Here is an 18,642-nt window from a genome sequence, read left to right on the forward strand (position 1 = left end):
ATAAATGTGAGGTTATCCACTTTGGTGGTAAAAACAGAGAGACAGACTATTATCTGAATGGTGACAGATTAGGAAGGGGGAAGGTGCAGCGAGACCTGGGTGTCATGGTACATCAGTCATTGAAGGTTGGCATGCAGGTACAGCAGGCGGTTAAGAAAGCAAATGGCATGTTGGCCTTCATAGCGAGGGGATTTGAGTACAGGGGCAGGGAGGTGTTGCTACAGTTGTATAGGGCCTTGGTGAGGCCACACCTGGAGTATTGTGTACAGTTTTGGTCTCCTAACTTGAGGAAGGACGTTCTTGCTATTGAGGGAGTGCAGCGAAGATTCACCAGACTGATTCCCGGGATGGTGGGACTGACCTATCAAGAAAGACTGGATCAACTGGGCTTGTATTCACTGGAGTTCAGAAGAGTGAGAGGGGACCTCATAGAAACGTTTAAAATTCTGACGGGTTTGGACAGGTTGGATGCAGGAAGAATGTTCCCAATGTTGGGGAAGTCCAGAACCAGGGGTCACAGTCTAAGGATAAGGGGTAAGCCATTTAGGACCGAGATGAGGAGAAACTTCTTCACCCAGAGAGTGGTGAACCTGTGGAATTCTCTACCACAGAAAGTAGTTGAGGCCAATTCACTAAATATATTCAAAAGGGAGTTAGATGAAGTCCTTACTACTCGGGGGATCAAGGGGTATGGCGAGAAAGCAGGAAGTGGGTACTGAAGTTTCATGTTCAGCCATGAACTCATTGAATGGCGGTGCAGGCTAGAAGGGCTGAATGGCCTGCTCCTGCACCTATTTTCTATGTTCTATGTTTACGGTGACACACATTAAAATATTGCTTTTCACATCAAAAGGTCTCAAAGCATCTTGCACAATCAGTTACTTTTTGAAGTAGGTAATAAATCAAGGGAGGCTAACCTTTCAGATCAGAAAAGAGAGAAGTTTAAGTTATATGGTGCCATACCATGTCACAGTCAATGAAATATTTTGAAGTTCAATTACTGTTATTGTTATGTATGTAATAACTCGATAGACTGAATACTGTAAACTAACACAGGTACAAACCTGGCTCTGCTTTATTAGGGCCCAAAGTGATTACATTACATGATGGCTTTCCTTTTATACCTAGGCCACATACACGTGCGTACAGTCCAATGATCTCCGACAGTGGCGCCATCTGGTGGCTAGTAACCCCAAGCATACATACATAGATGACAGTTATTATGTGGATTAGTGTAGTAGTCATTTTGTGCACAGCAAAGTCCTACAAACAATGAAAAAAGCCAAAGAGGCTGTATCTGACGAAGAACCAGCTTTGTTGACTGTACAGAGGCCATCATTGATTATGCAAGAACCATGCATCTTAAAAAAAGGTTTTACTGTTCCAGCCTATTGCACTGTTTTTCAGGCTCTGGTGGCCCTGGAAAGACCATTCGGCTTGAGCTGGGCCTGGACTTTGATCTTGTCCTATGCATTTTAGTTTCTGTTTTCAGCTAGGTTCAGTTCAGCCCTTCAGTTAATATTGAAGTTCTCAATAAAAAATAATTTTGCCCCAATATTTCTTGCTGTGCAATACTGATTCACTGCTGACTCACCACAGGACCACATTTCCCACTGCTCTCTGCCGCTCCCACGCAACACTCCTTACTGAATATTGTGTTCCACTCCTTGCCACTTTTCTCTCAATGTTGCTTCTTGCCATTTCTTGGCACTCCTCTTCCTTGGTGCTGTGCACACTAATGCTGTAGCTGACCAATCAGCAACAGCTAGCAGCAGGGCATTCTCATTTTAGTTCAGCTTATCGGAGCTGCTCTACTGGGAACTTGAATACAGGGAAAGATTCGCACTTCAGGAATAGAAGATCTCGATGTGGCGCACAAGCTGTGGGTTAGCCAGTCCTGTAATCGACTCTACTCTGAACATGTTCAATATGCAATAAGGGGCAGTTCTAGTTCATAAAGCTTACTGAAATATTTCAATAAATTGAATTTTATATCTATGTAGGATAAGATAAACTCCTGGGTTAGTCCAGTTTTCAAATTTAGTAATTTTGACATGCTTAATCATCAATTAAATGTCTTTTATTAGCAGTCTGCTTACAAAAAGTAAATGAACACATTTTATCACCAATAAGATTAATTTAGTTTTGCTGGTGATGTTGGAAATTACAAGTTAATTTGAATCTTAACTATATATTCCATTGGGATTAAATATTTCACTCATCTTCAAATATTTTAGTGTATGTTTGGCAGAAAATAATTTGTACATTTTAAGCAACTTTACTACATTCTACATTGAATGCTTTTACAGTGGAATTGGTCGGAACTGGCCTTGGGCTTCAGGAGGTAGCAGTATCTTGGCTGAATTTGGCACCTTGCATCTCGAGTTCATGCATTTAAGTCAGCTGTCTGGAAATCCAGTGTTTGCAGAAAAGGTCAGTCACCATAATGTATGATTTTTAATTTATTGTTTCCAAATAAATGAATAATATGCTGAATAATTAGTGTCCAATTATTCCCTAGCCTCTTGTGGAATCATTTCAAACACCGCTTTTTCACAAAACATTATTGTATATCAGTTTATAAAATGGATGTCCGACATGACAGACAGTGCCTCCTCAAACACCTTTTCCTGATCAAAGGATCATGCATCTAAGCCCTCGAGGTGACTGCACTATGATGTGTTAACAGCAGTCTAGGGTGACTTGCCCTCTTACTTCCACCCTCCCCCCCCCTCCATGTTCATTTGTGGAAGAGCCTAGCACTTCATGCTGTGCCTGATCATATTGGTACAACCAAGATTGGAAATTCAGCTTGTGGAGAATTATGCACACTATTCTTCTTCAGTGGGTAGCATTCTCGCCTCTGAGTCAGAAGTTTGTGGGTTCAAGCTCATTTCAGAGAGTTGAGCACAAAAATCTAGGCTGGCACTCCTAGTGCAGTACTGATGGAGTGCTGCACTGTTGGAGGTGCCATCTTTTGGATGAGACGTTAAACCGAGACCCCGTCTGATCTCTCAGGTGGACATAAACTATCCCATGACACTATTTTGAAGACGACCAGGAGAGTTCTTCCCAGTGTCCTGGCCAACATTTCATCATCATAGGCAGTCCCTCGAAACGAGGATGACTTGCTTCCATGCCAAAAAAGGATGAGTTCACAGGTGTTTCAATGAAGAACCTAATATTTCAGATCTAGAACTACATAGTGTAGGGTGGAAGACGCCTGTGCGTGGATTTTTTTAACGTGTGGTGGCCGTTGCACACCAGCCACCACACGGGCTTTGACAGAACTAGGTCCAACATTTATCCCTCAATCAACATCACTTTTTTTTTAAAAAACAGATTATCTGGTCATTATCACATTGTTGTTTGTGGGAGCTTGCTGTGTGCAAATTTCATGTAATTTACATTACATGTAAAAAAAAAAAGTACTTAATTGGTTGTAAAGCACTTTGGGATGTCCTGAAGTCATGAAAGGCACTATATAAATGCAAATCTTTATTTGCACAGTGATACAGTATGTTGGATCACAACAGTTACTTATCTTGCTACTGAAATCATTGCCTTGAATCACAGAAGCAGACAAAACTTTGTTTTTTGCCTTCAGATTTTTTCACAAATGAGAATTTTCTACTTGATATAAAAATAAAATATTTATTTAATTTATACTGAGCTTGGTGGAACAAAGAGGCATGTGTGAGCTGTAATCGGAGCGGAGAGAATATTTGAAGCCTAATTAAATATAAATTAGGTTTTGGAACAGAAGCTTTGATTTCTTGGTTTAACTTTAAAATTGAATGTGTTTATTGTAAGCAGGCAATCTTGTCAATTTAGAAATTCAAAATGCAATAATTGAGGCTGTTTTGACAGATGATGAACATTCGAAAAGTTTTGAATCGTCTGGATAAACCACAAGGACTGTATCCAAATTATTTGAACCCCAACAGTGGTCAGTGGGGTCAACGTAAGTAAATCCATTTGAAAATTAACTTTTCTTTCAAAAATCATGCAAGTGCATGTTCCTCGCCTACCTACTTTCATATAAGGCTTATTCTGTACAAACACTTCTCTTCTTTTTGTTGTATGCTGTAGTTTTGTTTTGTTGAGACAACAGGGATAAATGAGTTCCACTATCTAATTAAATTCTTCTATCTTTTTTCTCTTGCTAAAAGTGTTTCTGAAATTTTCAATCATCGATTTTGATTGGATTTCCTACGTTTTATTATCTTTTTGTTATGTGTTGACCAGCAACTGCTTCAGGTGATGTTGTTTTAGACAAAAATGTTCTTGAGTTAGTTGGTTGTTGACTGTATTGGATGCCAACACTAAGGTTCAAGGAGTGTAGATCTTCCAATGGATCTTTTATAGTGACGATTGGCATGGATTGGAGTTTGTTTTGACTCCCAGAATTACTTTCAGTACTGTATAGTCCCCTCTAGTTTATACAAACCAGGCCCTCAAATCTACCACCAAGCTCATAATCTACAGGGCTGTAGTAATACTCGCCCTCTTGTATGGCTCAGAGACATGGACCATGTACAGTAGATACCTCAAGTCGCTGGAGAAATACCATCAACGATGCCTCCGCAAGAACCTACAAATCCCCTGGGAGGACAGACGCACCAACGTTAGCGTCCTCGACCAGACCAACATCCCCAGCATTGAGGCACTGACCACGCTTGGTCAGCTCCGCTGGATGGACCACATTGTCCGCATGCCAGTCACGAGACTCCCAAAGCAGGCGCTCTACTTGGAGCTCCTTCATGGCAACCGAGCCAAGGGTGGGCAGAGGAAACATTACAACGACACCCTCAAAGCCTCCCTGATAAAGTGCGGCATCCCCACCGACACCTGGGAGTCCCTGGCCAGGGACCACCCTCAGTGGAGGAGGTGTATCTGAGAGGACGCTGAGCGCCTCAAGTCTCATCGCCGAGCGCATGTAGAAAACAAGAGCAGGCAGCGGAAGGAACGCGCGGCAAACCTGTCCCACCCTCCCTTGCCCTCAACAACTGTCTGTCCCACCTGTGGCAGGGACTGTGGCTCTCATATTGAACTGTTCAGCCACCTAAGGACTCATTCTAAGAGTGGATGCAAATCTACCTCGATTTCGAGGGACTGCCTATGATGATGAGTTTATTCAGGCTGTATCTTCATGAATATCCAAAACACTGGAAGGTGATCTTGGAAGGACGTATAGAATCATTCAATACTGCGTGAGCAGTGCCTTGGTCATGTTCCTCACTGAATCCAATGAAGAGCAAAAACCTAAGAATAGACAGGGTATAGAACATAGGTTATTGCATTCATTCCCATTGAGGGACCAAAGCGCTTGTTTAGTCATGTTCCCTATTGTTCAAAGTCACTGTACAGGCAAGAAGCTGTCGGTATCCTTCATGGTTCTTCCACCTCTTGAACTTCAAATCCTGATGCAATCTGTCACTACAACACAATTTACAACAATGAGATCATTAGAATATTAGCATCGGGGAAATGTTCCTCTATAGGGACATCAATAGTTATCTCATTAGGTTATTACTAAACTTAGATTATGGTACAGCCCCAGTGAAAGCTAACATAGCACCAATCAGATCAAGTGGAATTCATCTTTGAAGATACCCCCATTCTTCCGAGCAACACTGATTCTCAGAGACATCAGTCCTGAAATAACATGCACACCAACTTTTATATAATGCCTTTAGCATAGTAAAACGTTACAAAATACTTCATAGTTCAATATCTGATCTGAGTAAGAGGATATTTTGGGGAGATGGCCAAAAGCACAATCAGAGAGGAAGATTTTAAGGTGACTTTTGAATGCAAGATGAGATGGAAAGAGAGAATACCAGAGCTTGAGGGGATATAGCTAAAGGGAGCAGGCCAGAATTGGAAAGCTGAGTATGAGCCAGGACATGGTGCTGGAAAGGATAAGGTGTAGAGAGACCATGGAGGATGGTTATTATGAAATTAATGCACTGTGTGATGGGGAAACAATAGAGGTTGGCAAAGGTGGGGTGGAGGGGGTGGGGGGGAGGAGGTTAAGGGAGAAGTCCTTCCATACTTGATTTAAAAAAGGAATCTTTTCCAACTTGACAGCCATGCACAATCTCACATTCTACTTGCCAAGACAGATGCACTCTGTCCAAATTTTAATCCCTGCTTCAACAAAAGGGTAAGTTATCAGTGGTAGCTCAGTTACAGCCTCAGCTCTCTCCCTTGTGGTAAGGTACTGGTACTGGTCCATCCAGTATTAGCCTGAAGTCCATGATGTCCTGGCTTTTCTCTTGCTTGCAATCTTTAGACTTTCAGGGCTTGTCACCCAGATTGTTAAAGTTTCACACCTACACTGTTGGAAGCTTAGATTGGAGTAGGTGCTTGTAGAGATTCATTAAAGGTGTTTTTGATCTCTTCTCCAATCCTTTTGAACCCATGATACTAAATTAATGTTAAATTAGATTTGAGAAAATTGCAATGTTTGCTCTCATTTCTTATAACGTCGGTGAGCTTCATGCTTAGATGGTGGAACCATCTTGTATTTAATAGTCCTAAGACCATATATAAAGTTTATGCCTAAAATTGGCAATTGTCTCAAGAAATCACAGTACCTTAACTTGTTGAGATAAAAAATAAAGTGTTACACCAGGATGAATTTTTGCATACAGTGAGAGTTGTGAGTGTGGTGGTGAGAAGACCTTGAGGGAGAAAATGGTCTGCTTTGCGCCTCCCATTAGTGCCTGTGGGGGGGGGCGGGGGGGCGGTAACGGGGCACTAAGGAGTTACTGACCAGTCGCGGCGAATTTCACGAGAGCCCTGTAGATCGTGACATCATCAAGTGCGCAGCGCCCTATTACCCCCCCAGGATGTGAAATTATCTCCCACCCCCTGCTGCATTGCAGGATATCAACAACAGCAACAAGAGGAAAATATGTACATAAGAATTAGGAGCAGGAGTAGGCCATTCAGCCCCTTGAGCCTGCTCCGCTGTTCAGTAAGATCATGGCTGATCTTCTACCTCAACTCCACTTTCCTGCACTATCCCCATATCCCTTGATTCCCTTAATATCCAAAAATCTAGCGATCTTTATCTTGAATATAGTCAAAGACTGAGACTGCACAGCCTTTTGGGGTAGAGAATTCCAAAGATTCACCAACTTATGAGTGAAGAAGTTTCTCCTCATCTCAGTCCTAAATGGATGATCCCTTATTCTGAGACTGTGATCCTCAGCCAGAGGTAATATCCTCCCTACATCTACCCTGTCAAGCCCTGTAAGAATTTTGTATGTTTCAATGAGATCGATCACCTCTCATTCTTCTTAACTCTAGAGAATATAGGCCTATTCTACTCGATCTCTCCTCATAGGACAATTCCCCCATCCCAGGAATCTTTGTCGCACTCCCTCATTGGCAAGTATATCTTTCCTTGGGTAAGGAGACCATAACTGTACACAATACTCCAAATGCTGCCTCACCAGGGCCCTATATAATAGCAGTAAGACATCTTTACTCTTATACTCAAATCCTCTTTTAATAAAGGCCAACATATCATTTGCTTTATTAATTGCTTTCAGTGATTCGTGCACAAGGATACTCGGGTCCCTCTGAATACCAACATTTCCCAATCTCTCACCATTTTAAAAAATACTCTGCTTTTCTATTTTTTTCTACCAAAGTGGATAACTTCGCATTTCTCCACATTATATTCCATTTGCCACGTTCTTGCCCACTCACTTAGCCTGTCTATATCCCTTTGAAGCCTCTTTGCATCCTCCTCATAACTTACATTCCCACCTACCTTTGTACCATCAGCAAACTTGAATATATTACATGTGGTCCCCTCATCAAAATCATTGATATTGATTGTGAATAGCTGAGGCCCAAGCACCGATCCTTGCGGTACCCCACGAGTTACAGTCGGCCAACCCGAAAATGACCTGTTTATTCCTACTATGTTTTCTGTCCATTAACCAATCCTCAATTCATGCTGGTATATTACCCCTAATAGCTCCTTCCGCTCCCCGGTCTGCTCCGATGGTGCTCGCAGACCAGGGGCCGCACAGAAGTCTGCGCGGCCCAGCAGTCTGTGCGGCCCCCGGTCTGCGAGCACCATCGGAGCAGGCCGGGGAGCGGAAGGAGCATCGTACCACTCCAGGGAGCAGCAAGTGCTGGAGCAGGAGAGCAATGGCAGTGAACAGGGACGTCACCAAGGTCCAGGTCGGTGATTGGAGCGTGGGCAGGTACAGCAGGAGCGGCAAGATCGGAGTGAAGGAGCGGCGAGAGACTGTCGAGGGATGTGATCGGAGCCCAGGAGAGGCTCGAGTTCGGGGCCCAGAAGAGGCGAGGGCCCAGGGGCAGCATGGGCCAGCCCACACTGCGATATGTGTGCACACTCGGTCCGTGCAGCAAAGCAGGACCTAGCTCTGACAAGCCCGTGTGGTGGCTGGTGTGCAACGGTCACCAAATATTTAAAAAATCCAAGCACAGGCATCTTCCACCCTTCAAGATTTAGTTTGGACCTGGAATTTTAGGTACATCATTGAAACACCTGTGAAGTTTTTGACGTGGAAGCAAGTAATCCTCGATTTGAGGGACTGCCTATGATGTTGATGATTACCCCCAATGCCATCAGCCCTAATTTTGTTTAATAACCTCTAATGTGGCACCTTATCGAATGCCTTCTGAAAGTCCAAATACACCACACTGGTCCTGCTTATCTTCTTCTACTAGTTACAACCTCACAAAATTCCATTATTTCCCTTTCATTAAACGCTGCCCAATCCTATTATTATTTCCTAAGTGCTCTGTTATCACGTCCTCAATAATAGATTCTAGCATTTTCCCTACTACTGATGGTCAGGCTAACTGGTCTGTGATTCCCCGTTTTCTCTCTCCCTTGTCACCTCGGCTGGCTGCTTGGCGAGCAATAATTAAAGACAATGTGGTCAGGTAGAGCAAACGTTAATCTTTGAAACCAGTCTGGTGCTTGCTGAAAGTTTTTGAAGGCTCACTGCCGTGCGATGTCCAAGCCCGCTACTCTGAGTGTGATTGGGGTTGTAATGGCAGTCGTGCAGGTCCCCATGCCACACAGAGCTGACTACAAGAACATAGCAAACCATTATTGGCCCTTGCCTTTAAGCAAGGGAAGGAGTCTCTGATGACAGTCGTGTACTGCATGGCACATTCTTCAGCGCTCTTCCGCTACCGTCCCCCTCTCTCACTTTAGCGCCCTAAGAGAAATGGTTCGTGCTTGATTTAGCACTCCACTTCCCTCTTGGAGCACTAAAGCCGAAGTTCCCAGGATCAAAAAGGATTATCGCCCGGAAATACTTTTCACAGATTTCAATAGTTATCGTCCCAAACGGGACGTAACAGAATTTCTAGCCCATGTTTACATGGCTTCTATGTAATACCAAACCTTTAAACAGTGCCTCAGTCTTTCTGTTGTTTGGATAAAGGCCTTTGCATTTGTATGTCGAAGAAGGTGAGCGGAGAGCTTTTCAAGTTTGAGTACACTGTACCCAGAGTTCTAAAAGTAGTTGCAGTATTTTGTAGTCCTGTCCTGGCCAAATCTTCAGTCTTTATATCTCCTTTGTAGGTAATGACAGTGACCTTGGAAAACTAGTTATAAATTAATTGCCGAGTGACTTTTGGCAATATTCAGACATTGCCAGAAAAAATATTCTGGAACTAGAACTATTTATTGATTATTGGTCAACATTCTCTCTCCTGCTCAGATAAAATCTCTCCTGCTGTGTTGATGCAGTTTATCCTTCCCTTGTGTTCCTTTCTTTGTTGAAGGCTCATGCCAGAGTGCAGCTACATAGACATCAAAAGTCTTCCCGTGCCACTTCCAAGAGACCTTTCTCCACCCCAATCCCCCACAATTTTGTCCCCTTCCCTCTTGCTTTGTGTATGGTTCCATAGATGCTGGCCGCTCTCTTCTATTATGCGCATCAAGGCATGATGAAGAGTGCTTAAAGGGGATTTGATTGCAAAATGTATAACACCAGAGCCTGTTCTCCACACACAGCCGTACATTTCTAGCAGGATCATGATCAGAAGGAAGAATACTGGATAATTTTCATCTTCATAACCCAGAAGCACTGAGAATGATTGTAGTATCTGTACTGTCATCCCAGCTGAGCCCAGCAAACTCTGCACAGATCATGGATCAAAACAAGACCTCCCTGACCCACATGGGGCAGATACTTACTGGCTAAATATGCTGAGCTCTCAGGCCTAAGCAGCCACTCACCACCTTCATGGGTGAATCTAAACAGTAAGGGGTCGATTTTCTCTTAATGCGATTTGTGGGCGGCTGGGCATCAGAAAACGACAGGAGCTAGTCAGTGCCGACGGGAGGCCAGATCCATTTTGAGGGCTGTTCCTCATTAACATAAGGCCAGCGGGCAGAAAATAATAGTGATCCTGCCGTGATATCAGGAAATCCAGCTAGCTTCTGGACCAAAATAAAGATAGGTCTTTGCAGCGGTGGGGGTATGTTTGCTTTATGGAGCCGAGAGGAGCACTCCTCCTCCCGGCCCCATGAAAATAAATAAGTATTTACAGTTGGGCTCCTTCAGCCAGAGCGCCAGCTGAATTTGGATGGTGTGTGACTTGGAGGGGAACTTGCAGGTGATGGTGCTCCCATGTACCTGCTGCCTATTTCATTCTAGGTGGTAGATGTCGCGGGTTTGAAAGGTGCAGCTGAAGAAACTCTGGTGAGTTGCTACAGTGCATCTTGTAGATGGTATGCACCGCAGCCACGGTGCGCCGGTGGTGGAGAGTGTGAATGTTAAAGGTGGTGGATGAGGTGCCAATCAAGTGGGCTGCTTTATCCTGGATTGTGTCGAGATTCTTGAGTGTTGTTGGAGCTGCATTCATCCTGGCAAGTGGAGAGTATTCGAGTATTCCATCACACTCCTGACTTGTGCCTTGTAGATGGTAGAAAAGCTTTGGGGAATCTGGAGGTGAGACACTTGCCGCAGAATACCCAGCGTCTGACCCGGTCTTGTTGCCACAGTATTTATGTGACTGGTCCCGTTAAGTTCCTGGTCCATAGTGACCCCCAGGATGTTGATGGTGGGATTTGACGATGGTAATGCCGTTGAATATCAAGGGGAGGTGGTCATTGCTCGACACTTATGTGGCGCGAATGTAACCTGCTACTTATCAATCCAAGCATGAATGTCATCCAGATTTTGCTTCATATGGGCATGGACTGCTTCATTTTCTGAGGCGTTGTGAATGGATCTGAACACTCAGCGAACATCCCCATTTCTGACCTTATGATGGAGGGAAGGGCGTAGATGAAGTAGCTGAAGATGGTTGGACTAGGACACTGCGCTGAGGAACTCCTGCAGCGATGTTCTGGGGCTGGGATGATTGACCTCCAACACCCACAACCATCTTCCTTTGTGCTAAGTATGACTCCAGTCAGCGGAGAGTATTCCCCCTGATTCCCATTGACTACAATTTTACTAGGGCTTCTTGATGCCACACTCGGTCCAATGCTGCCTTGATATCAAGGGCAGTCATTCTCACCTCACCTCCTGGAATTCAGCTCTTTTGTCCATGTTTGGACCCAGGCTGAATTGAGTCTGGAACCGATTGCTCCTGGCAGAACCCAAATTGAGCATCAGTGAGCAGATTATTGGTGAGTAAGTGCCGCTTGATAGCACTGTCGACGACACTTTCCATCGCTTTGCTGATGATTGAGAGTAGACTGATGGGGCGGTAATTGGCCGGATTGGACTTAGAATAGATGCATAGAAATTTACAGCATGGAAGGAGGCCATTTTGCCCCATCGTATCCACGCCGGCCAACAAAGAGCTATCCATCCTAATCCTACTTTCCAGCTCTTGGTCCGCAGCATTGTAGGTTAAAGCACTTCAAGTTCACATCCAAATACTTTAAATGTGGTGAAGGTTTTTGCCTCTACCACCCTTTGAGGCAGTGAGTTCCAAACCCCACCATCATCTGGGTGAAAAAACTTCCCCTCAAATCCCCTCTAAACCTTCTACTAATTATTTTAAATCTATGCCCCCTGGTTGTTGACCCCTCTGCTAAGGGAAATAGTTCCTTCCTATCTGCTCTATCTAGGCCCCTCATAATTTTATACACCTCAATAAGGTCTCCCCTCAGCCTATCCAATCTTTCCTCATAGCTAAAATTCTCCATTCCAGACAACATTCTCGTAGGTCTCCTCTGTACCCTCTCTAGTACAATCACATCTTTCCTGTAATGTGGTGACCAGAACTGCACAAAGTACTCTAGCTGTGGCCTAACTAATGTTTTATATAGTTCAAGCATAACCTCCCTGCTCTTGTATTTTAAGCCTCGGCTAATAAAGGCAAGTATTCCGTATGCCTTCTTAATCACCTTAACTACCTGACCTACCTTTAGGGGATCTGTAGACATACACTCCAAGGTCCCTTTGTTCCTCTACACTTATCGGTGTCCTACCATTTAATGTGTATTCCCTTGCCTTGTTTGCCCTCCCCAAATGCATTGCCTCACACTTCTCTGGATTGAATTCCATTTGCCACTGTTCTGCACACCTAACCAGTCCATTGATATCTTCTTGCAGTCTGCAGCTTTCTTCTTCATTATCAACCAGACAGCCAATTTATGTATCTCTGCAAATTTTTTAATCATACCCACCACAAAAAGTAGGGGATCTAGTACTGCGGTTAAACACCCATCAACCATTACCCTTTGCTTCCTGCCTCGAGCCAATTTTGGATCCAACTTGCCACTTTGCCTTGGATCCCATGGGTTTTTACTTTCGTGACCAGTCTGCCATGTGGGACCTTATCAAAAGCTTTGCTAAAATCCATATACACTACATCAAACGCACTATCCTCATAGACCCGCCTTGTTACCTCCTCAAAAATTTCAATCAAGTTACTGAGACACAACCTTCCCTTAACAAATTCATACTGACTGTGCTTGATTTATCCAGTGTCTCAATTTTTTCCAATAATTTTCCCACCACCAAGGCTAGGCTGACTGAACTGTAATTACTCGGTCTATCTCTTTCTCCCTTTTTAAACAAATATACAATGTTAGCAGTCCTCCTGTAGGCAGAGAGGATTGTAAAATGATGGTCAGAGTCTCTGCTATTTCCCCTCTTGCTTCCCTTAACAGCCTGGGGTACATTTCATCTGGGCCTGGGGATTTATCCACTTTTAAAACTGCCAAGCCCCTTAATACTTCCTCTCTCACTGTTTATTTCATCTACTATTTCACACTCCTCCTCCATGATTGAAATGTCTGCATTGCCCTTCTCTTTTGTGAAAAAAGATGCAAAGTATTCATTGAGAAACATACCCACATCTTCTGCCAACACACACACATTACCTTTATGGTTCCTTATAGGCCATACTCTTTCTTTCTTTATCCTCTTGCTTTTAATATATTTATAAAACATCTTTGGGTTTTCCTTGATTTTACTTGCCAAAATGTTTTCATGTTCTCTCTTTGCTTTCCTAATTTCCTTTTTAATCCCATCCCTGCACTTCCTATACTCCTCTCGGGTTTCTGCAGTATTGAGCCTTTGGTACCTGTCTTAAGCCTCCTTTTTTTTTTCTTTGTCGTACCCTGTATGTCCCTTGACATCAAGGGGGCTCTAGATTTGTTAGTCCCACCCTTTTTCTTTAAGGGAACATACTCGCTCTGTACCTCAGGATCTCCTTGAATGCCTCCCACTGCTCTGACACTGATTTGCCTTCAAGTAGCTGTTTCCAGTCCACTTTGGCTAAACCACATCTCAGCTTACTAAAATGGCTTTCCTCCAATTGAGATCGTTTATTCCTGATCTATATAAATCTAACTGAATTATGATCACTAGCACCAAAATGCTCTCCCACATCTACAGCACTACCTTCATCAACCCTCTCTGATCCTTCATTCACTCTAAAACATACACAAGATTCATTGAGACTGTGTTTAGAGACAGAAACGGATCTCATATCACATCCCATTGCATAGCCTCATGCTCAATAATTGTGCTGGGTAGTCAGACTCTCCCAGTCTCATTCTCACCACTTCCTGCCTTACCTTGTAATATTTGTGTCCTGCTTTTTGTGGCTGATTTTCTCCTTCCTAATCTGAGGGCCCCAAACACAAATATTTTGTACCACCACTTCCCAGTTGACGTTGGGTGACACAGTAGAAAGAAGACTTTGAATCTCAGACTTTCCTGCTACATATGGCTCGGTATGACATCGTGTTGTATGTTTACAATCTCAGTCCATTGGGGAAGTTCTTTTCCTCCTACTTCACTCCCACTCTACCCCACCCCACCATGTTTTATTTAGTGGAGATATAAAATGTTACACAAGAATGCGGCACACAATCAGTCTCAAAAGGAATACTTTTTCCTCTACAGCATATTAGTTACAGTATTATAAATTCCTTTTATTTATTTAATTTATTGTGACTATATTTTCTGATGATTTTTGTCACTTAATAAAATTCCATGTAGGTCACAATTGTTAACGTGAATATTGCTACTGATAAACAACAGGGGGCTAGAAATTGATCAATGGCCACCACTGCCCGTTTGCTGCCCAAAATGATTGGGGTGGAGGAGCGGCGAATGTTTGGTGGCGGAGTTGCGACTAGAGTTCGTGGCGGAGGAGCGGTGAAAGATCGTGGCAGGGGTGCAGTGAATGTTTGTGGCGGAGGAGCAATGAGAGATTGTGGCAGAGGTGCGGTAAATGAGGGTACAGGGTCCAGAAGAACCGAGGGCCCAGGGACAGCACAGGCCAGTCCACCCTGCGATATGTGTGTGCACTAGGTCCATGCAGCAGAGCAGGTCTCCAGTTGTTCAGGTTAACCCTTGCCACTGGATAAAGGCCTAGCTCTGTCAAGCCCGTATGGTGGCTGCTGCGCCACGGACACCACACATTAAAAAAATCCATGCACAGGCATCTTCCACTCCTTCAATTGGAATTCAGGACTGGAATATCAGGTCCTTCATTGAAACATCTGTGAACTTATTCCATTTGGTGTGCAAGCAAGTCATCCTATGATGATGATGACTGCCCAAAAAACCACTAAGATTCTGCAATTAACGCCGGTGGAAAATTGATCAAAAAATAGGGGAAAAAAACACCCGGCAGGAAAAATGGGTGTTGCACGTGGATTCTTTGCAATAAACGCGCTCCTAGACAAATTAAGTCAGAAGCTAGAGTTGGGCCTAGGGAGGGGGGAAAACAAGAAAAATATTTTTTCAAAAAATAAAAAAGCGGAAAACATTCACAGGATCCTTTTCCAGGGAATCGCTGCAAAAAAATGTTTTAAAAAACGTTCACTTACCTTATTTTGCAAGGTTTCATACCTACCATCCATCGATCGAAAGGCTGCTCCGACTGGGTGTTTTTTTTTCCAAGAAGTATAGATCACTGCTCCCACCAAACTCGGGCGGGAGCGGTTTTCCTAGTATTGCACGCCGGCGGTCCATTGCTCAGCGGTATTTCAAAAAATTCTTTGATAAAATTCCCACCACCCAAAACAAGGAAATACTGCTGAGAAACGCGCCGGTGGACTGATGAAATTCAGGCCCATGGTGTGCTCTGGTTGGTACCATCTGCGCAACTACTGCTATTGGCCCAAAAAGAGTGAAACCATCACCATGAAACGGACATTTTATTTGAAAGACTTTATATTTATATCGTACCTTATCATATCCTCGGGATGTCTCCGAAGGCTTCACAATAAATCAATTACTTTTGTAGTGCAGTCACTGTTTCGTTTGCTGGACCTCAAGGCAGCCAATTGCGCACAACATTGTCCCACAAACAGCAAATGAGATGAATGATCATCTAAGCTGTATTTTTGTTTTGGTTGTCAGCATATCATGAGAACTCCCTATTCTTCAACTAGTGCCCTGGGATATTTTATGTACATCTGATATTAGTATCTCATCTAAAAGAGTGCACCTCCAACAATATGGGGATAAGTACTAGATACACTGTAGTGATCACAAAGAATGATGATACTCATGGGCTATTAACAGGCAATGATCTCATCAAGAGCTTCAGCTAATGGTCATAAATCACTGGAGGTCCTGAGGTTATTTAAGCCCATCAATCGGATTAGTAAATGTCGGTTATTCCATATGCTGTTTTGCTCCATATTTTCAACTTGTATTTATACTGTCTCTGACTTTTGAAAAGAACCACAGCTAAGCTGGTTGGGTACAAAATTCAGATCCGCAGCGCCCATTTTTTGGACGCTAAAAATGCCCTTAGAGGTCCAAAATGGCATGCGCAGCACGCGTACACTTCTGGTATGAGTCACGCCAGCACAATATATTGGTGAGAGGTTAGCGTGCATGCAGTGAATGCCCAGCAAAGATATGCAGAGCAGGCAGATCATGACGTCAATCAGTGTTCAACGCTGATTTGATGTCAGCGTTGTCATTTTGGAGCTCAACACTCCAGCTGACATCCTCTCTTAAGCTCGCACAGCTGAACACGCGTTCAGCCATAGGCAGGATGCCCACCAGTGCTATTTAAAGGGATCAGCTCCTGATTGATTTCTGCTGGCCATTGTTACAATTGTACAAGTGTTTGGTGCATGGAATACAGCATGACGAGGAGAATGAGCAGAGGCGACGCAGAGCAGGGCAAGCTGCTAGAAGAGGGAGGTGGAGGAGGGGAAGGGCTTCACAGGAGGCCATATCCGCCCAGGGTGTTCAGGGAGCAATTTTCCTACCTGAACCTCAGCAAGGAGCAGTGTGCCAGACATCTACTCTTCAGTAATGACATCCACACTGAAATCTTCCACCTGCTACTGCCACAACTGCAACCTGCGAGCAGGGCGAGAACCACATTGCCAGTGGCTTTGAAGGTGACCGTGGCCATGAACTTTTATGTGCAAGGTTGCTTCTAGGCAAGAGCTGGAGATATTTTGCAACACCTTGTAGATTGCCATCCACTGTTGCTTAAGGGAAGTCACTGATGCTCTGCATTCAGAGATCTGACTACATTTCATTCTCTCTTGCTAGAGAGCAGCAGGCAGAGCAAGTACGCAACTACACCAGGATTGCAGGGTGCCATTGACTGCACACATGTCACTTTACGAGTGCCGCATGTTAACTCTGAGATGTACCACAATCAAAAGGGATTCGACTCCCTCAACATCCAGCTGGTGTGCAACCATATGCAGCGAATCATGCAAGTCAGTGCCCAGTATCCTGGCAGCAGTTATGGTGGCTTCATTCTGCGGCAGTCCACTGTACCATCGATGCTACCATGTCAAACCAGAGGTGGCTACTGGGTGACGAGGGCTATCCGCTGACGACATGGCTAATGACTCCGCTGCACAAACCGCACGTGGGAAGCATCCATACAATGAAAGCCATGCTGACACACGAAATATGACAGAGCAGATCATTGGCATGCTGAAACACCACTTCCACTACCTTAACTACTCTGGAGGAGCCTGCAGTACTCGGCAGAGCAGGTGTCAAGATTCGTGGTGGTCTGCCGCTTACTGCACCACCTCGCCATCATGAGGGCACAGCCCGAGCCAACAGCTTATATGACAAGCAGCTGCGGAGCTAGAGGAAGGGAGGAGGCAACCTTGACGACCCTTTCTGATTGGGCTGTCCATGAACAACTCATCGACTGTGAAACCAGTAAACACAACCCCAATTTCCCATCAGTGTCCGCTAGCTACAATGCAAAATTAAAAGCCAACACAAAATAAACATTCCAAGCCAAATTTATAAATCAAATCATTCCACATTGCATACAAATGTAAACTAATCACTCTTGTGCATTCCCTTAGTTTTTGTCCTCTGGTGCCTTTGCCTGTCCGAGTGCTCCTATGTAGTGCCCCAGTGGCTGCAGTAGGGCTGGTGGAAGGCTGCTGACCTGCAGTGAGGGAGACTCAGATGACCTTGCAGGATGACCTCGAGCAGCTCTGGAACTCGTAGGCCCGGCTACAGACTGCACCATCGCAGCATAGGCAGCGGCAGTCTAGGCTGGCTTGCTGACGACAAACAGCAAGGACCCTGGCAAAGTGGAAGTGGTGAGAGGACAAATGTTGTCATTCCGAGAAGGTCGTGCTTCATGGAGCCACTGCCACTACCCCGGCATCTCAGCAATCCTAGTAATCTGTTGGAGGAGAGATTACTGGACTGCTGAGACACTCTTTGAGCAATGGTATCCACATCAACCACGAAGCAGGGTCTGATGGCAGCAGTCTGAGCTTCCACTGTAGCACCCAGACATGGGGTGGCTTCTGCTTGTGCTGCAATAGAAGCTGGGACATCAGCCATCGGATGCTGCATTGTGGTTGTGTGTTCTAATGGAGTTAGCCACCACTTCTGTCATGTATTCTACTGTCATTGTAATCCATGTATAAACTGACCTAAGTTGTACACCGTGAGAACACTGACCACTAGGTGGTGAACTTGTGGGAGACACTCCTAACCTGGACTTTCAGGTATAAAAGGGGAAGCTCCACCCATCTTCTCCACTTGAGTGCTGGCTAATAAAGGTTACTGGTCACCAGAGTGACCTTCTCTCTAGTATGGGCCTCGTGTGCATTTATACTGTATAGTAAGGACGTATTATTGGCGACGAGAAACTGGGATTTAAACCACGCGAGCATGGCCACTAGCAGCACAG

At 44.4% G+C, this 18,642-nt stretch overlaps 1 protein-coding gene across 2 annotated transcripts in view; it reads left to right on the forward strand.

Annotated features, from left to right (window-relative positions):
- man1a1 (mannosidase, alpha, class 1A, member 1) overlaps nucleotides 1-18,642 on the forward strand; it is a 590,495-nt gene that overhangs the window by 520,715 nt on the left and 51,138 nt on the right. For both annotated transcript variants that reach the window (XM_070885307.1, XM_070885308.1), the window contains exons 6-7: nucleotides 2,310-2,433; nucleotides 3,871-3,964. In XM_070885307.1, the coding sequence (XP_070741408.1) occupies nucleotides 2,310-2,433; nucleotides 3,871-3,964 (218 nt within the window). The remainder of the gene's footprint in view (nucleotides 1-2,309; nucleotides 2,434-3,870; nucleotides 3,965-18,642) is intronic.

This window comes from Pristiophorus japonicus, chromosome 7 (genome assembly GCF_044704955.1).
Source record: "Pristiophorus japonicus isolate sPriJap1 chromosome 7, sPriJap1.hap1, whole genome shotgun sequence".
Taxonomy (NCBI): Eukaryota; Metazoa; Chordata; class Chondrichthyes; family Pristiophoridae; genus Pristiophorus; species Pristiophorus japonicus.